Source organism: Notothenia rossii (genome assembly GCF_949606895.1).
Source record: "Notothenia rossii genome assembly, chromosome: 10".
NCBI lineage: Eukaryota > Metazoa > Chordata > Actinopteri > Perciformes > Nototheniidae > Notothenia > Notothenia rossii.
Genome location: NC_136908.1, coordinates 41,734,690 through 41,754,692, shown reverse-complemented (window position 1 = coordinate 41,754,692; position 20,003 = coordinate 41,734,690). Strand labels below are relative to the sequence as shown.

General features: G+C 43.3%; 1 protein-coding gene across 10 annotated transcripts in view; it reads left to right on the top strand.

Moving 5' to 3' along the window:
* The first annotated feature begins 1,441 nt into the window (after positions 1 to 1,441).
* The window catches only part of LOC307021479 (pleckstrin homology domain-containing family A member 5-like), a 211,534-nt gene continuing 192,972 nt past the window's right edge, over positions 1,442 to 20,003 (top strand). For 3 of the 10 annotated variants that reach the window (XM_079653628.1, XM_079653627.1, XM_079653620.1), the window contains exons 1-3: positions 1,442 to 2,775; positions 2,897 to 2,973; positions 3,902 to 3,959. In XM_079653628.1, coding sequence (XP_079509754.1) covers positions 2,684 to 2,775; positions 2,897 to 2,973; positions 3,902 to 3,959 — 227 coding nt within the window. In that variant the 5' untranslated portion in view covers positions 1,442 to 2,683. The remainder of the gene's footprint in view (positions 2,776 to 2,896; positions 2,974 to 3,901; positions 3,960 to 20,003) is intronic. The other 7 variants (XM_079653626.1, XM_079653629.1, XM_079653625.1 and 4 more) reach the window with 5 other exon arrangements.

Genomic DNA, 20,003 nt, shown 5'->3' with positions numbered 1-20,003 from the left:
TTGGTGAATCGGAAAATGTCGGAAAATTTCTCTACCTATTTTTGGGATTTCTACTACGTAAGCAGCCTTCCCACGTGAATCCTACGCACAGCTTTATAAATGAGGCCCCTGATCACAAATATACAGTTGTTATACTTTTGTTTTGGTGCAACTTCCTGCACAACAAATAGTTACAGTTGTGTAAACACAAATGATGCCTTTGACAAATACAGTAAAGTGAAAAGAAAACTTTAAGGAAAAAGAAATGCAATTTTTTTCCCCCCGAAAAAACAGAGGAGGGAAAAATACTCAAGCAGGCATTTGACCCCCTCACTGGGTCTGACCACAGCTCCTCATCCACCTGCAGAAGAAGCATCACCTGCATCCTCTCCCTCTCTCTCATCCTCCCTCTCTCTCATTCTCCCTCTCTCATCCTCCCTCTCTCTCTCATCCTCCCTCTCTCTCATTCTCCCTCTTGCTGCTGTCCATATATCCATTGTTGTTTTTATACATTTCTTACCTGAAGCCTTTTTCTAGTGCTTACATCCTGATTGCTGAGTCAACAATAAAGCCGTTTGGTGTTTATGGTCATTTGGCATGGGTATTTGTTGATCGGTTCATGTGTGTAGCATATTTAATGGCAGTGTTTTGAAAATGGCAAACAAGTGAATATGTCAGAATTTTGTGTCTTACTTAGAGAGTGTGTGTGTGAGTGTGTGTGTGTGTGTGTGTGTGTGGGGGGGGGGGCGTTCCAGCCAGTTGAGCTCCCAGCACTGCGCCCTCCCATGAGATCAATATTTGAGTAGACAATCAGTTCTTTATAAGCTCCTGCCATCTGACAGACAGGAAGGAGCCTCTCATTACGGGACATTAGCACTAAACTCTGATTAAAGGGGGGGGGGGGGGGGGGGGGGGGGATTTGGGGATTAGGCCGTCAGTGCTTTGAAGGATATTGCTGATTGACTGCTGAGAAGAGCTTTTCAATACGACAGCTCTGTCACTGCTAGTGATATGCTTCATTTGGTAAAAATGTAAAAAGATATTGTTGTATTTTAAATAATTGTGTTGCCTTTTTCCTTAATTAAGAATAACACTAGTGTCTGTGATCAGAGAGACACGTCAGTCTGTAGCCACAGAGACTCATCAGATGAAACCTGAATACATGTCAGAGGCCTCCAGTCACAGTGAGCCTCTGAACAGGAGAAGGGAAGAGGAAGATCAGAATCATCAGAATCTGAATAAACAAAATACTTTAATGTTAGAAAGTCCGATAAAGGTACATTAAATAGATTTCTGTGTAGAGAGTATTTTCAATGTCTGCTTTATTGATGGTATTTATAACCAGTAGTCAGTGGTGTTTTTATACAAAGGTGGTGCACGAACATCTTGGATGTGTATATATAAGCTTCTGGTGCTTTTTTAAACACGTGAACAAATAGGCTCTTTCACACCGAGTACTTTTCCCAGGAATAGTTCCCGGAATTTAGTTCCCCGGAAATCTTTAGTTCCGGAACTATCTAGTAGTAGATCGCATTCACACCGGAATAAGTCCCTGAGGGAGCCGCTGACGTCACTTCTTCTTCTGCTTTGGGTTTACTGGCAGGCCGCAAACAACTTCACGGCGTATACTGCCACCCGAATATAAGGGTATAAGGAAAACACAGACACTCATCACCTAGGTCACAATATCAATCGATCCAGCAGAGCAATAGCTAGGCAAAACACAGAAGATCAACAAAAAATATGACATAAAATGAACTTATAAGTTGAAGTAGATAACTTCATTCATTTGCTTTCCGTTTTACTGATTTTAATCGCTGTACGCTGCTCTCTCTCGTCTCCTCTTCACAAACAACTACTATTTTCGCGGCACACATACTTACAGCCAATCAGCTCTCTGAATTATGAGATGACGTTTGGTAGGTATGTCAGCACAGTGCCCCTACAGTGATTATTTTTTTGCCGCAAGCATTGAATAGAAAAATACACATTCACTTTGACGGTGAGAGAGAGGGGCTAGATCGGGGCTTGACCCACGTCGCTCAAAACGGCTCAATAGGCACTCTGTAGACACTAATTAGAAGAACACAGACTAAAACAGCAATGTCAGACGAATCAGATGATTAAACATGATCTCAAAATATATTTTAAGATGTTTTTTTTTTGCATTTATTTGCATTTTTTGGGAATTATTATTTGAATGACTTTCTGCTGACACTAGGTGGGGCTGTGCCACCTGCCCCATGACCAGCCGCCACTGCCAGTAGTTAATCAAAAGAGAGGTAAATTGCAGTCTGTCCCCTCACATTCAGACAGGCAGACAAGCAGCACAGCATTAAGAAAAACTTCAACAGATCTTTTTAGGGGGGCCCTTTGTTTCAGGTGGATACAATACATTTGTAGGGATGCCCCTTACATTATTGAGGTAGAGAAACCGCAACCCATTGTGTTTTATACATAAATGAAAAAGGGGCAAAAGAGGAATAAAGGGCAATGAGTACGAACAAGTTGCAACATCACTTTTGTTAGGTAGATTAGTGAACTGGTAATAAAGTAACAAGTGAGCCCCCCGCCTACCCTCACTTGACAAAAAAATCATCAGAAGTTCTTTATCCTCTAAGCGCGCTCCCGTCTCTTGTAAACGGGCGCGCGCTTGGCTCGGCGACGCGCACTCAGCCCTGTAGTAAAGCAGCACAGCTCAGACATGGCGGCGGATCCTCAGCCGGACTGGCTCTCCTGCCTTCCCTCTTCTTGGAGTTATGGGGTGACTCGGGATGGACGTATATTCTTCATCAAGTAAATATGACGCGGAATCATGGATTTATGGATACGGAGTGATTATTGCTCCCACGCATTTTCCCTGTTTGTCTTTTTTCGGGTTCTCTGTTCACCTTTCCCCGTTTTCTTCCACCAACAGCGAAGAAGCGAAGAGCACAACCTGGCTGCATCCTGTTACTGGAGAGGCTGTGATCACGGGGCATAGAAAAACTCCAGGTAAACATCCGAGAGCGCTTTTCCTTCAATCCATGCCAACATACGCACACACGCGCGCACGCAGCACCTGGGAAATGTTCTCCACGCGCCAGGGTGGAAAAAGGGGCGACCATGTCTCTGAGAGGGAGACGGGAGGGAGGTTCTGCTGCAGAGCAACAGCCTCGCTCCTCCGCTCCTCTGGCGAACCATTACGCACAGCGAACCCCCCCCCCCCCACCTGGGCACTTTGCGACACACTTTTTAAAAGTTCCGTCACGTAGGCGAGAAGAGATTGTGGAGCTGATTTTCTGCAGTGACACATGACAGATGTGTTGCCGCCGCTGCAGGAGCCCCGAGCTCAGAACGCTCAGAACAATGCGGCAGAGATGTTCTTAAAAACATCAGGACAGATCTGATGAGAAGCACGGTCACATGCACATCAGCGTTCACACAGCTGTATGCTGAGCGCTGACACGCACTGACACACACACACACACACACACACACACACACACACACACACACACACACACACACACACACACACACACACACACACACACACACACACACACACAAACTGAGTAATCCTCCAGATCTGCTCCGGGGAATGGGGAGGGGGCGCGGGAATGCGATAAAGGGCAAATGAGCTATTTGTGGTTCAGACACTGCATTGCTGCTCAGGTGTGTGTGTGTGTGTGTGTGTGTGTGTGTGTGTGTGTGTGTGTGTGTGTGTGTGTGTGTGTGTGTGTGTGTGTGTGTGTGTGTGTGTGTGTGTGTGTGTGTGTGTGTGTGTGTGTGTGTGTGTGTGTGTGTGTGTGTGTGTGTGTGTGTGTGTGTGTGTGTGTGTGTGTGTGTGTGTGTGTGTGTGTGTGTGTGTGTGTGTGTGTGTGTGTGTGTCTTTTTGTTTCTGAGTCTTGTGTTTTGTCTTCCTCTCATGTCCTCACAGATTTACCAACAGGATGGGAGGAAGGGTACACGTTCGAGGGGGCTCGCTGCTTCATCAAGTGAGTTGGAATGGGTGGAGAGAGATGGAGAGACTGCTGGAGGCAGGGGGGGGTCTGAGCAGTGGCTGAGGGGCTGCTTTGTTTGGTCGGCAGCACAGAGATTTCCCTCAGCCTCTGTGCCCTGCTGGAGGAATTCATAAATGCCTCTGTTTACACACACACGCACACGCACACGCACACGCACACACACACACAATTAGTGTGATCGGATAGCTGCACTGCCTTGACTTCTCTCGTGCTGTTGTTGAGGCTTTCTGCTATCAGATGTGCTCTTGCCTTTCACCTCTCTTAGAGACACACACACACACACACACACACACACACACACACACACACACACACACACACACACACACACACACACACACACACACACATACCATATGTATACATCACTTCAGGGGACAATACATTGACTTACATCTCAATCTTTATTTTTATTTTTTGGATGCATTTTCTTGAGACTTATCCTAACCTTAACCATAACCGACACATGCCTAACCCTAAGCCTTAACCTTACCCTTGCCCTAACCCTAAACCTAACCAAGTCTTCACCCTAACATTAATGATTCCCCTCATGGGGACCTCCCTTTTGTCCCCATAAGGGAGGCGAGCCCCCATACGTGACTGTGTAAACAGATTTAGGTCCCCACAAGTATCGTAATGCTAAGCCACACACACACACACACACACACACACACACACACACACACACACACACACACACACACACACACACACACACCCCAAAAGAGGGATTAGCTCAGGAACAAGTCTTCTGTCAGCTAGACGCTAGTTTGACAAGCAAGTGTGACTCACAGGCTGCTGGGCTGAACAGGCTCTACTTGTTGGTGTGTGTGTGTGTGTGTGTGTGTGTGTGTGTGTGTGTGTGTGTGTGTGTGTGTGTGTGTGTGTGTGTGTGTGTGTGTGTGTGTGTGTGTGTGTGTGTGTGTGTGTGTGTGTGTGTGTGTGTGTGTGTGTGTGTGTGTGTGTGTGTGTGTGTGTGTGTGTGTGTGTGTGTGTGTGTGTGTGTGTGTGTGTGTGTGTGTGTGTGTGTGTGTGTGTGTGTGTGTGTGCCTTCCTTCATACACACACTGTCTCTGAGGTTGTGACAAGGCACTATCATTTGTTCTACCTACTTTCCCACCTAGTTTCTCTGCTGTTGCTCCTGCTCTCTGTGGCCATTTTGAGAGCAGCAGCTGACACATATGGTGAGCTAATATAGCTGTTCTATAAATAGCCCAGCACCGCTGCTTGTTGGTATGTATGAATGCATGCAGCACGTGCACGCATGCATACCATGCATATATGCATGCGTGGACACGGACATGTAAATATACCACAGTATACAAATGCTAACACTGACATGGAGTTTGATGCTACTGCTACTGCACGGCTCTCTGCTGCATATGTGACAAAGCATGAGACTGTGTACAGTACATGTCAGCTGAGATGGACATGGCAGGATTAAGAAATTCAGAAGGCCATACAACTTGCTGTTGGGCCAATGGTGACCCCCAAAACCCTTTGGGCCTCAGCATGGTGTTCACCCTGTTGCTTCATGGTTCCATGTTAACAGCAGACATAGACCCCGCAGCTTTGCTCATACTAATTCCCAGCCAAGTCTCAGAACCCAACATGGCAAACTGAGTTAAAGTTGTGTTAGATTTATTAGCCACACACTTGCTTGCAGCCAATCGGGATGAGTTGCAGAACTCCATATGGGCTTACATGGCAAAATAAAGGCCTGACAGAACTGGTGCACAGTAAATGTAAATGTTCCTCTCCTTTCAAAAAAATCTAGAGATTTTTTAATTGATTGATTTTTCAGAAATGGGTTGATTTAGCATTTGGAAAGATAGTCTCTAGTTATTGCTGACTTACACTGGACTGGATCCATGCTGCCACATTCAGTCTTGAATACAATGAGCAGCATTTCACTGTGAACAAGTGGGCCCAGTGTCACATTCCCTGAACAACACTTCATCATCTCAACTTCTTCAAATCCTTCAAATTCCTACAAAATTCACTTTTCTATCAGCCCATTAATCCAGTCCTGGCCCGCTGCTCTCTTATAGCCATGATGTTGGATGACTCTGCCCTCTGCCAGGCGACAATCAATGCATAGTGTACCCCTCCCCAACACTGTCAACTACTGGTCAAGACTCTACCAAGTTGCCGTAGTCAGTTTTGAAATAATTTCTTATTGTTTCATACAACCCAGGCCAGGAAAAAAAGAATCTGCAAAAACTATTTATATTGTATGAATAACTTTCGAGGCGTGAGATTAATTTGACTAGTTGCAGTACTACTACAACATCGAAAGTGTTTATTTGATAGAGATTGTTTACCCGCCACCCCCCTCTCTCTCCCACATAGTGAGGCGACCTGAGATCACCCCCGCCCTTCTTTGAGTTTGAGACCTTCCATCCCAGCTGCCTTCTGTCATAAGGGCGCCCGCGCCCCCTTCTACCAACACCAGCAACAATACACTATAAGAAATGACGTGCATAAAAAGATTTACACCCCAAAAAAATGTTTTCATTGTGCTTATCAACCCCGTCAAAATGCCGCCCTGGGCAACCGCCCATGTCGCCCATATTAATGTCCACTACTGACTTGATTTTAAACCCCACTAATTTGACTACAAAGATTGACACACTCCTGATTTCAGAGCGTGCAAAGCCCCAGTGGAGTATGAGGAAGAGACCGTGTGTGCCTCTTGTTTCTGCTTTGTGACTTCCACAGTCCAAACCACTGTTGTTTCAGGGAGAACTGAAACATGCTGGGCTGGCTGAGCCACATTTTCAGTTTGGTTGTTGCATGTTTCACAGATTTCAGGACTATTGCAATGTCTTCCAAACGTCTTTCAATTTGTTTTCTTTGATTGCCAACATTTTGCAGTGCTGCCAAGGTGTTTCTCTTGCACAGCGTACTAATTGCTCCAACATTCACCCATAGCATGTGAGAACTCTCTCGGTTAGAGAAATGAGAAATCCTCTCCTCTGAGCAGTCATTTTAAAGAGACGTCCATTAATGATAGGAGGCACAGCATTCTGTCTGATGGACAGACCTGTGTTCATGATGACTTATATATTTACTTCAATTAATTGACAGTGCAGTATAATGAGACAATAACAGGCTACAGATGCGGACATATATACACACACACATATATGTATAGGAATATTTTTAAGGTTTTTAATACTCTTATCAACATATGAGTGGACAAATATGCTTTATGCAAATGTTTATTATCATTTGAACTATGACACATATTCTCATGAATATTAAACACAACCTCTGAACATTACAAATATTCGCCTCAATTTAACCTGGAACCTCTCATACAATACAAAGTGTGTGTGTGTGTGTGTGTGTGTGTGTGTGTGTGTGTGTGTGTGTGTGTGTGTGTGTGTGTGTGTGTGTGTGTGTGTGTGTGTGTGTGTGTGTGTGTGTGTGTGTGTGTGTGTGTGTGTGTGTGTGTGTGTGTGTGTGTGTGTGTGTGTGTGTGTGCGTTCGTTCGTTCGTTCGTTCGTTCGTTCGTTCGTTCGTTCGTTCGTTCGTTCGTTCGTTCGTGCTATGTGCAACTCAAGGCATATGCTCGAACGGGAGCTGCCTGGACGCTGCAATCATGTTGCGCGCACTATCCGTGCTGAGTGTGCTGACTTTTCGTACAATGTCCCACTGTCTGGCTACCTGCATAAAGTCAAGTGCTCGGCGCAGTTGTCGGCGAAATGTCGCTCCTCTGTTTTCATTTAAACAGCTCCGTTAGCGCAGCTAGCTAGCACCAGATGCTAACAACAACAACAATACACGTAAGGTCTCTCTCTCGTGCCACACATACACACACTCTCCCGGTCCTCCTGTTGGCCAGTCGGTGCTTGCCGGTGAGCGTGGAAGTGTGGTCTGCCGCAAGCGGACGGCAGGAGCGGGGCTGGCAGCATCAGCTTGTAGATGGTATTTTAAACTTGATGCGCTCTGAAACTACGGGGCGGCCGAGGACAAAGAATACACATGCGTTAATCGCGTTAAAATAATTAGTGGCGTTAATTTTTTTTTCGCGTTAACGCGTTATTAACGTTATATATGTGATAATTTCAGAATCAACCAAGTATGAGAGCACTGTCATAATAACGTAACACTATCAGAGACCTATGAAGGGGGCCGTGTAGGCCAACATCCAAACTCACCTCGCACACACACTACTGAAAACATCTGGCCTTGCACAAACACTACTGAAATACTCTCACATTCACTACTGAACACCTCGCACACACACTACTGAAAACATCTGGCCTTGCACACACACAACTGAAATACTCTTACTTTAACTAATGAACACCTCGCACACACACTACTGAAAATTAACCTCACACACTATTAAAATACTCTCACATTCACTACTGAACACCTCGCATACACAACTGAAAATTAAACCTCACACATGAAACTCTAAATTAACCTCACGAACAAACTACTACTGAAATACTCTCACATTCACTACTGAAAACCTCAAGGGGGTTTGAGGGGGGATTCTGGCTGTAACGGAAGTCATTGTAATGAAACGGAAGTACCAAACTGCTAGTGATCTCTCTGCTAGCTCCGTTAGCCCCGTTAGCTTCATTAGCTCCAGGCTGCTCCAGGGGCTCAGATGATACAGAGAACACAACTTGAACTCGGACGTGTTGATGCCTGGTGGAGTATTCTTCATTGAAATATCGCACTTATCTTATGGCTCTGCAGTTCAAACGATGCTATCCGTAGCATACAAGTTAAAACATAATAGAGAAGTGTGAAACATTAAGAAGGATTATACTGTAGAACAAAAGGCTTCACACACACACACACACTAGGGTGGCCATCCGTCCGGTTTTAGGTCGGACAGTCCGGTTTTCAATGTCTGTGTCCGTCTGCCGGCGCAGCCTTGAGCCGGACGCTCATTTGTCCTCCTTTTGAGGTGATCCCCATTTTATACTTTTAGGGTATAAAAAAAAAATAGACAATTATACAAAGAAATACAAAAAATAAGTTATATGTAAGTATATATCCCTGTAAGACTTGTGGTCTTACAAATTATTGGCTGAATATGATGTCAAATAAATATCTTGTATTTCATTGGTTAATAAACGTAAACAATTAGCCATGTGCTTCTTGACGTCACGTTCACGGCATGGCACTGTGGCACAGAGTGACGTTAGCGCTAGCAGACTAGCTCATGAGCCAACTCCGCCTAGTTAGCGGTAGGTTAAACCGCAGAAATGCCGAAACGAAAGACTTCATTTAATCCTGAATGGTCGAAAGAGCATGGATTCCTCACAAAAAGCCGAAAGGACGACTTCCATGCTTTTTGCACGTTGTGTCGTTGCGATGTGGACGTAAGTAGCAAAGGAAAAGGTGCTGTCGACAGACATGCTAACACAGATAAGCACAAAAGCAACGATCAAAGCGCAGGTGCCTCTTCACTTTTATCGTTTTTCCGTGAAGCTTCATCGCCTCAAGATGACAAAATCTCCGCAGCAGAACTTTGTAAAGTTTATCATGCCGTCAAGCATCACCAGTCATACAGGAGTGTAGACTGTGGAATAAAAGTTGATCGCACAATCTACAACGACTCATCAATAGCAAAACGGATGACCTGTGGAAAAACAAAAGCCAAAGCTTTGTGCGAAAATATCCTAGCACCCTACTCTGTCCAGACGCATGTGGATTACATAAAAGAAAATGAACTGCATTATTCAGTGGCAAGTGATGCATCAAACAAAGGTACGATCAAGTGTTTCCCCATTGTACTGAGATATTTTCACTTTGAGGAGGGCGTGCAACATGCACTGTTGGATTTTTACAGTGATAGCAACGAAAAGTCGGAAGCTATAACAAATCAGCTGCTATCTAAACTGGAGATGTCTGGACTAGATGTGAAAAAAATGTCAGCATATGCAGCAGACAACGCCAGCGTTAACTATGGAAAACACAACAGTGTTTATCAGAAACTGAAACAGGCTCAAAAAGACGTGCTCGCTGCAAACTGTTTAGCCCATATTCTGCACAATGCAACAAGATATGCAGCAAGCAACTTGGATATTGACATTGAAAATGTTGTGCTTAAGGTGTATAGCCATTTTAGCATCTCAGCTAGCAGAACGGCGCAGTTGAAGGAATTCTGCGAGTTTGTGGAAGTGGAGGAATGCAATCTGCTGCGGCACGTTGTCACGCGATGGTTGTCTCTGCTGCCGTCTATTGACAGAATCCTGAAGTGTTGGAGACCCCTGACCAGCTACTTTCAGAGTCTAGGTGAGGAGGAATGCTCCAAGATTTTGTGGAAATGCTTTGGAGAGGATGGCAACGAAGTATCTGAGATGTATTTTCTCTTCCTCAGTCACATTCTGAAAGTGTTTTCAGACTGCATTGAAGCACTTGAGGCCAAATCATTCAGCATAACCTCTGTGTTTAAGGTAATGACTGAACTGAAAGGGAAACTTGAGAGAAGGTTAAAGGACACATTTTTTGGCTTTGCTGTGAACAACAAACTCAAGCAGCTAACCCCTGATCTGGCTAAGAAATGTGAGGCTGATTTTCTTGTTTTCTATGAAAGAGCCAAGAAATACGTGAGTGAAAGGTATGACTTCTCTGAGAACAGCTTTCATAGTAAAGTGTCAAAGCTTGGCCTCACAACTGCTGTGTCCTATGGAGAATACAGTGATGCAGTCCAAGCCTGCAGCCTGAAAGACATTGACATGGATGGACTCTATGAGGAATATGGCATGGTGGAAGCTATTCTCAGCTCTTCAGAAATGGAAGGATGCCACAGTGAGGAGCGGTATCTGAAACTGTTTTCCAAAGCAGAAGTCCCACTTGTGAATCTGAGGAAGATCAGCGCCTACATCTTCTCCATCCCATGTAGCAATGCACATACAGAACGTGTGTTCTCAATGATGACCTCAGCATGGAGAAATGAGAGAAATCGTCTGGATGTGGACAGTGTCAAGGCAGAGCTGCAAATTTGTGTCAACTTCACATTTGAGTGCACAGACATGTACCAGAGACTCCTTACAAACAAAAAACTATTGGAAGCAACCAGGAAAGGGCAAAAGTATCGTAAATAGACATTCAACTTGTGGTTAGTACACTAGTCTTATTGTGTTTTGAGTGTGAAGGATTCAGTGAAGCCAGGATAAAAACTAAAAGATAATCCCAAAGTGTCCTCCTTTTTGGTGTTATGGAAATGGCCACCCTAACACACACACACACACACACACACACACACACACACACACACACACACACACACACACACACACACTGTAAACCACGCTCCTACACACTGCCTAACAAGATCGTAGTTAGGAGAACTGTTGGTCTTTAGGTCCTAGGAGTCGAGGAGGGGAAATTTGAGTATTGAGAAACCTCTACTGTTGCCGGAAATACTCCGCGGACGACCCATCAGTGTATCCTAGGTTATAGCTCCTCCAGAGAGCCTGCTCGATGCTCGGTCTTTGATGTGCATTTAGAGCAGGGGTGGGGAACCTCGAGGTAACACACGCAAAAAAGAAAAAAATGTAAGAAATCTAGACCGCAAAAGAATCAAACAGGCGAGTGCCTATTTTTCCTGGCCAAGGTCAGGGTCCTTGAACACAACACGAGCCTAACGTGTCATCACGTGGTATATGTCTTGTCTGACAGGGGTGTAGTTCTGAGGAGAGCACCAGAACGCCGCTCCGGCCCGGGACTTCACAAATTGCAGTACGCATAAGGAGCCGTCCACATGCCGCAGTTTTTGCGTGGCTAAACCTGTCTCTGCGGTCCTGCCTGGGTCTTGTCATGCTGCCTCCCTGAAGGCTCCCACAGGATTGTAGTTGACATCTTCGTAGATTCATCTTCTTATTACAGACACATGCATTTCCTAACATTTGGACTACCTATGCTGTAAAATGTATTATCTCTTCGATTTACACGCGGCATCTATTGCACGTCTGTCCGTCCTGGGATAGGGATCCCTCCTCTGTTGCTCTCCCTGAGGTTTCTCCCATTTTTCTCTTTAAACTGTGGGTTTTCTCCGGAAGTTTTTCCTTGTACAATGAGGGTCTAAGGATAGAGGGTGTCGTTTTTCTCATACTGATATTCTGAACAACCTGTGCTGTTGTATTTGCTTTAAAGTGTCTCTACTGTAGGCTATTTTTATTATATGTACAGCACTTTGTCTCGACCAAAAATCGTTTATAAATGTGCTATATAAATAAAACTTGATTTGATTTGATCATACAGTCCATAACTTTGTTGTTATTAGCATCTGGTTAGCTAGCAATGCTAACGAATATAAGAAGCTTTTTCTACAACCAGTGAGGTAGAGGCACATCTTTATATAATCATTATAGTTATAAAAAAATAAGAGAATAAAGTAAACAGGTATAGAATACTATATGACAGTAAAAAAAGTTGTTATTAATAAACAAGAATACAGTCTGAAAGGGAGTGATTTGTAAAATATCCAGAAAGAAAAATAAATCTGCTTACAGTTCTGTTTCATATGGGTGTTGAGAGATGTATCCATAGATCTCTTAATGTTGCTCTCAAAGTGCACCAGATTGATGCTTTTAACTTCAACATTTAAAGAAAATAATCTTCCTGTGGGAGCATATCCCCGGACCCCCCTAGAGGAGGTTAGGTCCCCCCCCCCCACTTAAATCATTTCCACATGGATAGGAAACTAAATACATTTGCACACATCTTGAGTCCATATCTTTCTGTTTTGGTGGTCATGCCACAACCGTGCACGTGCATGCATACGCAAGTCATGGTAAAATATCTGGATTAAGAGGTTGCTTTTTCTTTGCACAGCATGAAAGAAAGGCGAAATGAATGGGCTGTGATTTTAGTATTTTTAAGCAGAGGTCAATAATTTGTACGACCCTCGGAGGATGTTGAAAAAATTGAAATGGCCCTTGAGAGGAAAATGGTTCCCCACCCCTAATTTAGAGAAATTAGATGTCCTTCCTGTGTGCTGAAATCCATTTCCGGGTCACTACCGGAGGAGTCGAGGAGGGGAAATTAGAAACCTTCTAGGTGTTCTAAGTTTCCATACCTCTTGTGTTTATGGAGCAACCCACAAAGTCTTAGCAAACGGTGTTAAAATAATTAACTTTATTTGTAAAGGGCCGTTCAAAAACAAAGTTCTAAAATGCTTAACAATTTAAACACATTTTTACAACATAACATAATGACTCGATATAGTATATAAAAACATGCACTCGTATCTATACAACCTATAATAGAAAGTGCAAAAGTTATGTTTTTGTATGCACTCAGGAGTATTAAACGGGCGTTTGTTTAATCATTTTCAGGTTGGCTTTTATCAATTTTTGCAAATTAATTATTCATACATGATACATCCATCCATCCATCTTCTCCCGCTTATCCGTGGTCGGGTCGCGGGAGCGGTTCAACTCTGAGTCCCTCCCGGATGACTGAACTTCTCACCTTATGCCAGCCACCCTGCGGAGAAAACCGGAGAAAACCCATCTTGGCCGCTTGTATCGGCATGATACATGAGACGTAATATTTAGATTTATGGTATTATGTTCACATGTTTCTCTCCACTCTTCTTTTGGCCAATGTTGTCGCAGTTTCTCATCTCTCCAGTTTTCGTGCGTACGGATTGGTCAGTGTCCGTGGAGGACCGCACATTTTCCCTTGAAGTTTGTTTTTATAAATCGCAACGAGGAATGCTCCGATCGATCGGCCGCCGATCGATATCGGCCGATATTCACTCTCTGCCGATCGATCGGTGCTCTCTATAAATGCCGATCGTGAGAGCCGATCACATGACGTAAAATACATGACACTTTTCTCTGTGCGTTGCAAAACAAGCTCGCCAAAATGGCTTCACCAGTCTGGCAGTATTTGAAGGTGTCCGAAAATGACAGTAAAATAGCGGTATGCAACGTGTGTGAAGCAGAAATCCTGCAGCTCCGCCCACTGTGACAGACCGGTAAGCAGAGCAACACACACACTAAGAGTTAGACCTTACACACTTAGCTATGTTATCTACACTCTAAAAACAAATGCCTTGGCTCAACAAAGAAAATCAACGCAACAGTTTGCATCGATGTTTATTGAGTTAAGAAAACTTTTAATGAAATTGTCTTAAAGCAACAAAGTTATTTGAGTTAGGGGAGAAGGCTTTTCCTCTACAATCAGAGGTGTTTTTAATTACCACTTACTTAATAATTGGTAGCATAAACACAAGTTTTGAAGTTGATTACTCAAAAGATTAAGTTGTTCCAACTAGTTTTACCACATGATTTAAAAGGAATTTTAAGTTGTATGTACTTAATTACCCTCTTTGTGAACACACGTTTTTAAGTTGACAACCATTTATAAATTAAGTTGCTCCAAATATATTGTATTCAATAGTTTTTTTTCTTAGCTTTTTCATGTTTTTGCCTTTTTAAAGAAAGAAATTAATTGATTCCACAAGAAAAATATTAGGCAATTCACTTTTTATTTTGAACTGCAGTTGTTTATTTCAACACATGTTTCAATCAGGAGAGAATTCATTTAGTTTGAACATTTATTGACACATGCCATATGATAAGGTGCATGAACACCTGAAATCACAGCTGACTGCAGGAGAAAGGAGAACCATTTTATAGTTTGGCTGCAGCACGGTGATTGGCTGCTGGAGAATGAGGTGAAATGTAATAGGTTATAGAGAACGCCTGTGATGAGCTGATTATATGCAGCTGCGGAGTGAATGTATATACACCCAGTTTTCCTGAAAGAACTCGAGCTGAGTTTCATTTCAATCTTGAAAAAAAAGATAAATAACACAAATTTAAATTGCCCCACAAATAATAAATAAACACATTAGCCATATTACCATGGGAAATGGGGACACAGAAAATAAATGCTGCCATCACATCGAAGTTAGAGGCCTTTGCATATTTAAAACCAGTGCCAAATATGTAAAATCTGTAAAGTTTTTTAAAAACTACAGTAACAAACTCTCAATGGCCACCAATCTGTAGATCACACACATCAATTTTACCAAAGATGTAACAAAGATGTTTACACTGCCGACAGTCATTATTTCAAACAGTATGAACACATTTAACGCAGAATGCTTGGTCATTCATTTGTTTCCCTCGACCACGATGGTTGCCATCGTATGGACCGGTCACTGATGATGGCGATATTCATGTCCTTTTGAAGCACTTATTAAGCATTATTGATTGGGGTGTGGCCAAAAGTGCAATATGCTTCAAAATGTAACTGACAGAGAGCAGTGCTTTTATTTTATTTCAAGATTTTTAATTACGTCGCTAAACTCCTTGAAAAGGTCCTCTTCCTTTTCTCCAAGGCACACGACAAGGCAGCGGATGGCTATAGTTCTCTGAGTACTTCAATTGTATTGTGCTATTTTTGAAAAAGGAAAAAAAGAGAAATTACCTAAATGAATATATTCTGAATGGGTGACTGCCAACAACTTGCATTTCAATGACAACTCTAAATAACGATCCTACCTCAAGAAGCATGTGCTTGATCTACTTCACCGAGATTAATTTGTAATAAAAAGCGATATCACAATAGTAACCAAAGTATTTTTACTCTCACAGTAGCCTCTACTACTTTGTATCCTCTCACATAACTATTCACAGTTCAAAGGCTGCTAATTTTGGTCAAACAGCAATTTGCCTATACAGTGCAACCACAAGGCTATCTACTGTATTCAGTGGCAGCACCAGGGTATGGCTGGGGTAGGCTACAGCCATACCAAGAAATGGCTTAGCCCCACCTTAGCCCCACCATGAAAAATGATGTTAAAGTAAGCAAAATAAAGTCCGCCAACTCCTGCGGAGTAAATTGCACGGACAGCAGCTAGTAAGATTGATTTCAGTAGCCACTTGTCTGGAAATACCGAAGACTAGAAACGGTTATGAAAACTTTTGTCACGTAGTGATCGTCTTCTCAATAGAACATCTTTGCTAATGTCTTCTGGCCAATCAGAATCACGATAACGGCGTGGTGTTGTTGCAGGAAGTCCCGACGGAGAATACTTTTGCTGTATTACATCTCAATATACATCGATACAACATTACGTGTTGATAGAAATCAACACGTAATGAAATAAGACCCTACGGTTTGATGATTGATAGGTGTGTGGGCTGTCTTCCATTTTGACACACAGAACAATGGGGGCTATCCACCCTTATCCACAATGTAAAGTACTTCACACAGCCTCTTCCCTCTTCTCTCTGTGAGGAGCAGCAGGTTCAGCTTTCAGAACAAAGTAACAAAAAACAAAAAGGGCATTCATTTTTTTAAATATGTCGTGTAGTAATAGATTTATTTATTTTCTTCTCAAGAGAGTACCAAAATGTGTATTTTATGTTATTATTTAAAAAATTCTCCTGGGGGAGAATCCCCCAGACCCCCCTGCAGGGCTTGGGTTTTCAGCATGTCAACTCTTTCACCTGTGGAGAAATTGCAGGATTGGCTCCAGGTCGCCCTTTTTATTTACTACAAGATAAATGTGCCTTTTTATTTCATACAGTTCAATTTGGATTGAGACATGGAAATAATCTAAACCTCACGCGTGTCGTTTCACTGTCAAGGGGGGCGATATAGCGTGTATGTAATTACATTGCAAATACTGACTTGAGCCCCACCACTGTATGGGTTAGCCCTACCATAGATTACCCAACAAAAATACTCTGGCGCCGCCAATGACTGTATTTGAAGGACAAAAGATGACACTCACCTTAAAATGTCCTTTGTATATTTCTATTTGTCTTAACTGTCGGAACTTGTCCAGGGATGTTAAGTGGGAGTGGACTTGAAATCCTTAACTCAAGGTGTAGAACAATTAAGTTATCAAGCCAATTGCATTACTTACTACAACTTGAATTTTGTTTTAAGTCAATTAACGCAGAAATCAGAGTTCAAATTACACAATATTAAGTTGATGTAATAACCAACATTACTACGTCAACACAACTTATAAATGAATTTTTGCAACTTAAAATGTTTATCTAAATCAATTAACTCACATTTTTATCTTGCAACCATGCATTTAATTAAGTGGAGGTGAAAGGTTGCCTCAAATCGTTTTTAGAGTGTACCTCTGGAACAAGCTAAACTAGTTATAAATATGTTTATTCTTCACTGTCGGGTCACTCATTACTGGATCAGTGAGCTGCATAAAATACTGACGGGCTGTCAGGAGAGAGAGAGAGAGGGAGAGAGGAAAAGAGAGAGCTTCCGCTCATTTCTCCCGTGTTATTATCCAAAGTTAATGTAAACTTGAATAATGTACTTCATTTGAATGTAATAATTATGTTGGTTGTTGTTTGTGGAAGCGCCAGTGAATGAGCCCCATTAACTGAGTTTTAAACATCACTTTAAGAGGAAGATCCCCATAGGCCCCACCCACTCGATTGGATCGGCGATCGGTATCGATCAATTCGTAACAATTGCTTAGAAATTGGTGTACACCATGTTTTGAGCGTACCCCATGTTTATAAATGAGGCCAATGGGCTTTAAAGAAGAAGATGGACCTTCATCAATTCAGTTTTCAACTCTGTTTTTTATACACGCACATGCTATTGTTAAGACTTAAAAATACACGCAGTTATATTATGTGCACACATGCACGTGCATTTTTTGCTGTATAGTTACAATAAACACAGTTATATAGGCATATATGACCATGCATTGAGAGGTCCAGAGCGGAGAGGCTGCCAGTCTAGCCGGGCCCAGGGAGCAGTTGGGGGTTTGGTGCCTTGCTCAAGGGCACCTCGGCAGTGGCCCGGGAGGTTAACCGGCTGCTCTCCAGTACCAGTCCACACTCCGTATTTCTATTGGTCCGATCGGGACATGAACCGGCGACCCATCGGTCCAAATTCCAAGTCCCTACGGACTGAACCCCTTAAAGTCAGGATATCTCTGCCTGTGAGTCTGTCTCTAACAAGACCCATTGTAATGTATAAGGTTTAGTCTTTTTTACCGCTGCCCAGGAGGTTATGATTCGGTTTGACTGTCTGTCATCAGGAGAAAAAACTGCTTTGCCTCATTTCATGAAACTTGTTGAAGAGGAAAGGGCCATGGAAACAGACATGGCTTGAGAAATGGGACCATACGAGGACCATGTGAATCCTCAATACACCAAAGGAGGTCTCTCCAAGTGTTAGTGTTGGTTAGAAATACAAATAATAGGGATGGGAACGATTAATTGAATATTCAAAATTATTCAGGTATGAGAATATGAGTTATTAATGTTTTTATTGTAATTTCTTTTTTTTGGAGGGGTGCCTAAGTTGATTACATATTATCAAATGGAATAATTCAATGTATACGACAGTGCCATAGCTAAATGTGTTAGGTCTAAAGGTGTGTTTTGCTCCGCTCACCGGTCCCTCACAGCGGGCAGAGCTGCAGGTGCTGATCTCTCTCTCTCTCGTGTCCGGTTATACTTCACTCGCGTGTATGTCCAAATCCATCAGATCTAGCTAGTTCTAGCTAATGATATGGCTTCCGCCCCTCCCTACACGCAGATCAAGCAGACTCAAACCTCATCTTATGCCCAAAGGCGCTCCGCAGTTACCCCATTGCGAGGTTCCGGCGCTAACAGTTCACGAGCTTGCCCCCCCCCGCGCGCCGGTAAGGACGGTACAGAAAGAAAAAAAACGGTACTCAGTGTCCTGGCGAAGGAATACCTTGCTATACCCACAACCTCCGTTCCAGCTGAGAGGGTCTTCTTTACAGCTGGCCTGATTGTGAACAAAAGCCGCGTTAACACCGCAGTACTTTTCCCATTTTAGTTCCGATATAGTTCCGAAATGTCGCGTTCACACCAAAAAGAGCCGGAACTAAAATTAGTTCATCAGAACCTTTTTTCCCCCCTTTTCCATCCCTGCTAGAGAGCAGCTACTTTCGTGGGAGAAAAAGGTTCCTATGTCTGATTGGCTGGGCGGAATGCAAACCACGCCCCGTAAAACTCCCAAAAAGTTTTGTGAAGCCGCCATTTTATTATCCTCGCATTAGCATTATTAGCATTAGCCCAGCGCACAAACGCAGAGAGACTAACTTATGGCAACACAAAAGAAAACATGGGAGCGGTGGAGATGAGGAGGTGTCGGCGTACTGGCGATTTACTCTGAAGGCTTCAGTAGAAGCTGCTGGGAGTCCCAGCAGCTTCTACTGAAGCCTTCCCCAACTCCGGGGACTTCCGGCCGGGGTCTTCGGGTGGCAGTATACGTCGTGAAGTTGTTTGCGCCGGCCAGTAAACCCAAAGCAGAAGAAGAAGAAGTGACGTCAGCGGCTTCATTTGCCTAATCCTTCCCCCGGGAACTTATTCCGGTGTGAACACGATCTGTACTTAGTTCATCTGAACTAAAGAGTTCTCATGAACTAAGTTCTGATGAACCTTTGTGGGAAAAGTACTGCGGTGTGAATGCACCTATTGTGGACACCGGACTGCATAGCAACACATACAGTGTCATGGAGGCAGCTGTCAAGCTCTTCACTGCACACAATGATAGAAGACAGCAGAGCACAGACCTGGGGACCTGTGACTTCATATGCTGTGCTTCATATGTCACTCCATCGCTTTGTGGGAAACATGAACTCACCACAAACACTGGTCAGATGCTTGAACACTAAACATGCCCATGTGGATGTTTTGAGAAGCTGCTGTGGTTTGGGATGCTTCAGTATACCAGGTACTTTTTGCAATATGTCTTCTACTGATGCAGCCTTTCCATGGAATGGGAGAAGATGGTGGTGATAGTGTACATTTACCTAGACTCGATTCACTTTGCCACCCAGAATTTCCTTTTCCACTGTGGATAGTGTTTTAACTCGGTTAGTATTAGCTCAAATCGCTTGGAACCTTGGCTTTAACTGCAGAATGCAACTTAAAATAATACTGTGCTTTTTCATCTTTTATTGAGCAATTGTTGTGCTCACTTCCTCACGCAGCCTGACCAACATTGGTCAGGCTGCTAACACAGTGGTAGCCCCCCTTCCCCCAAGTGGGACTGAAA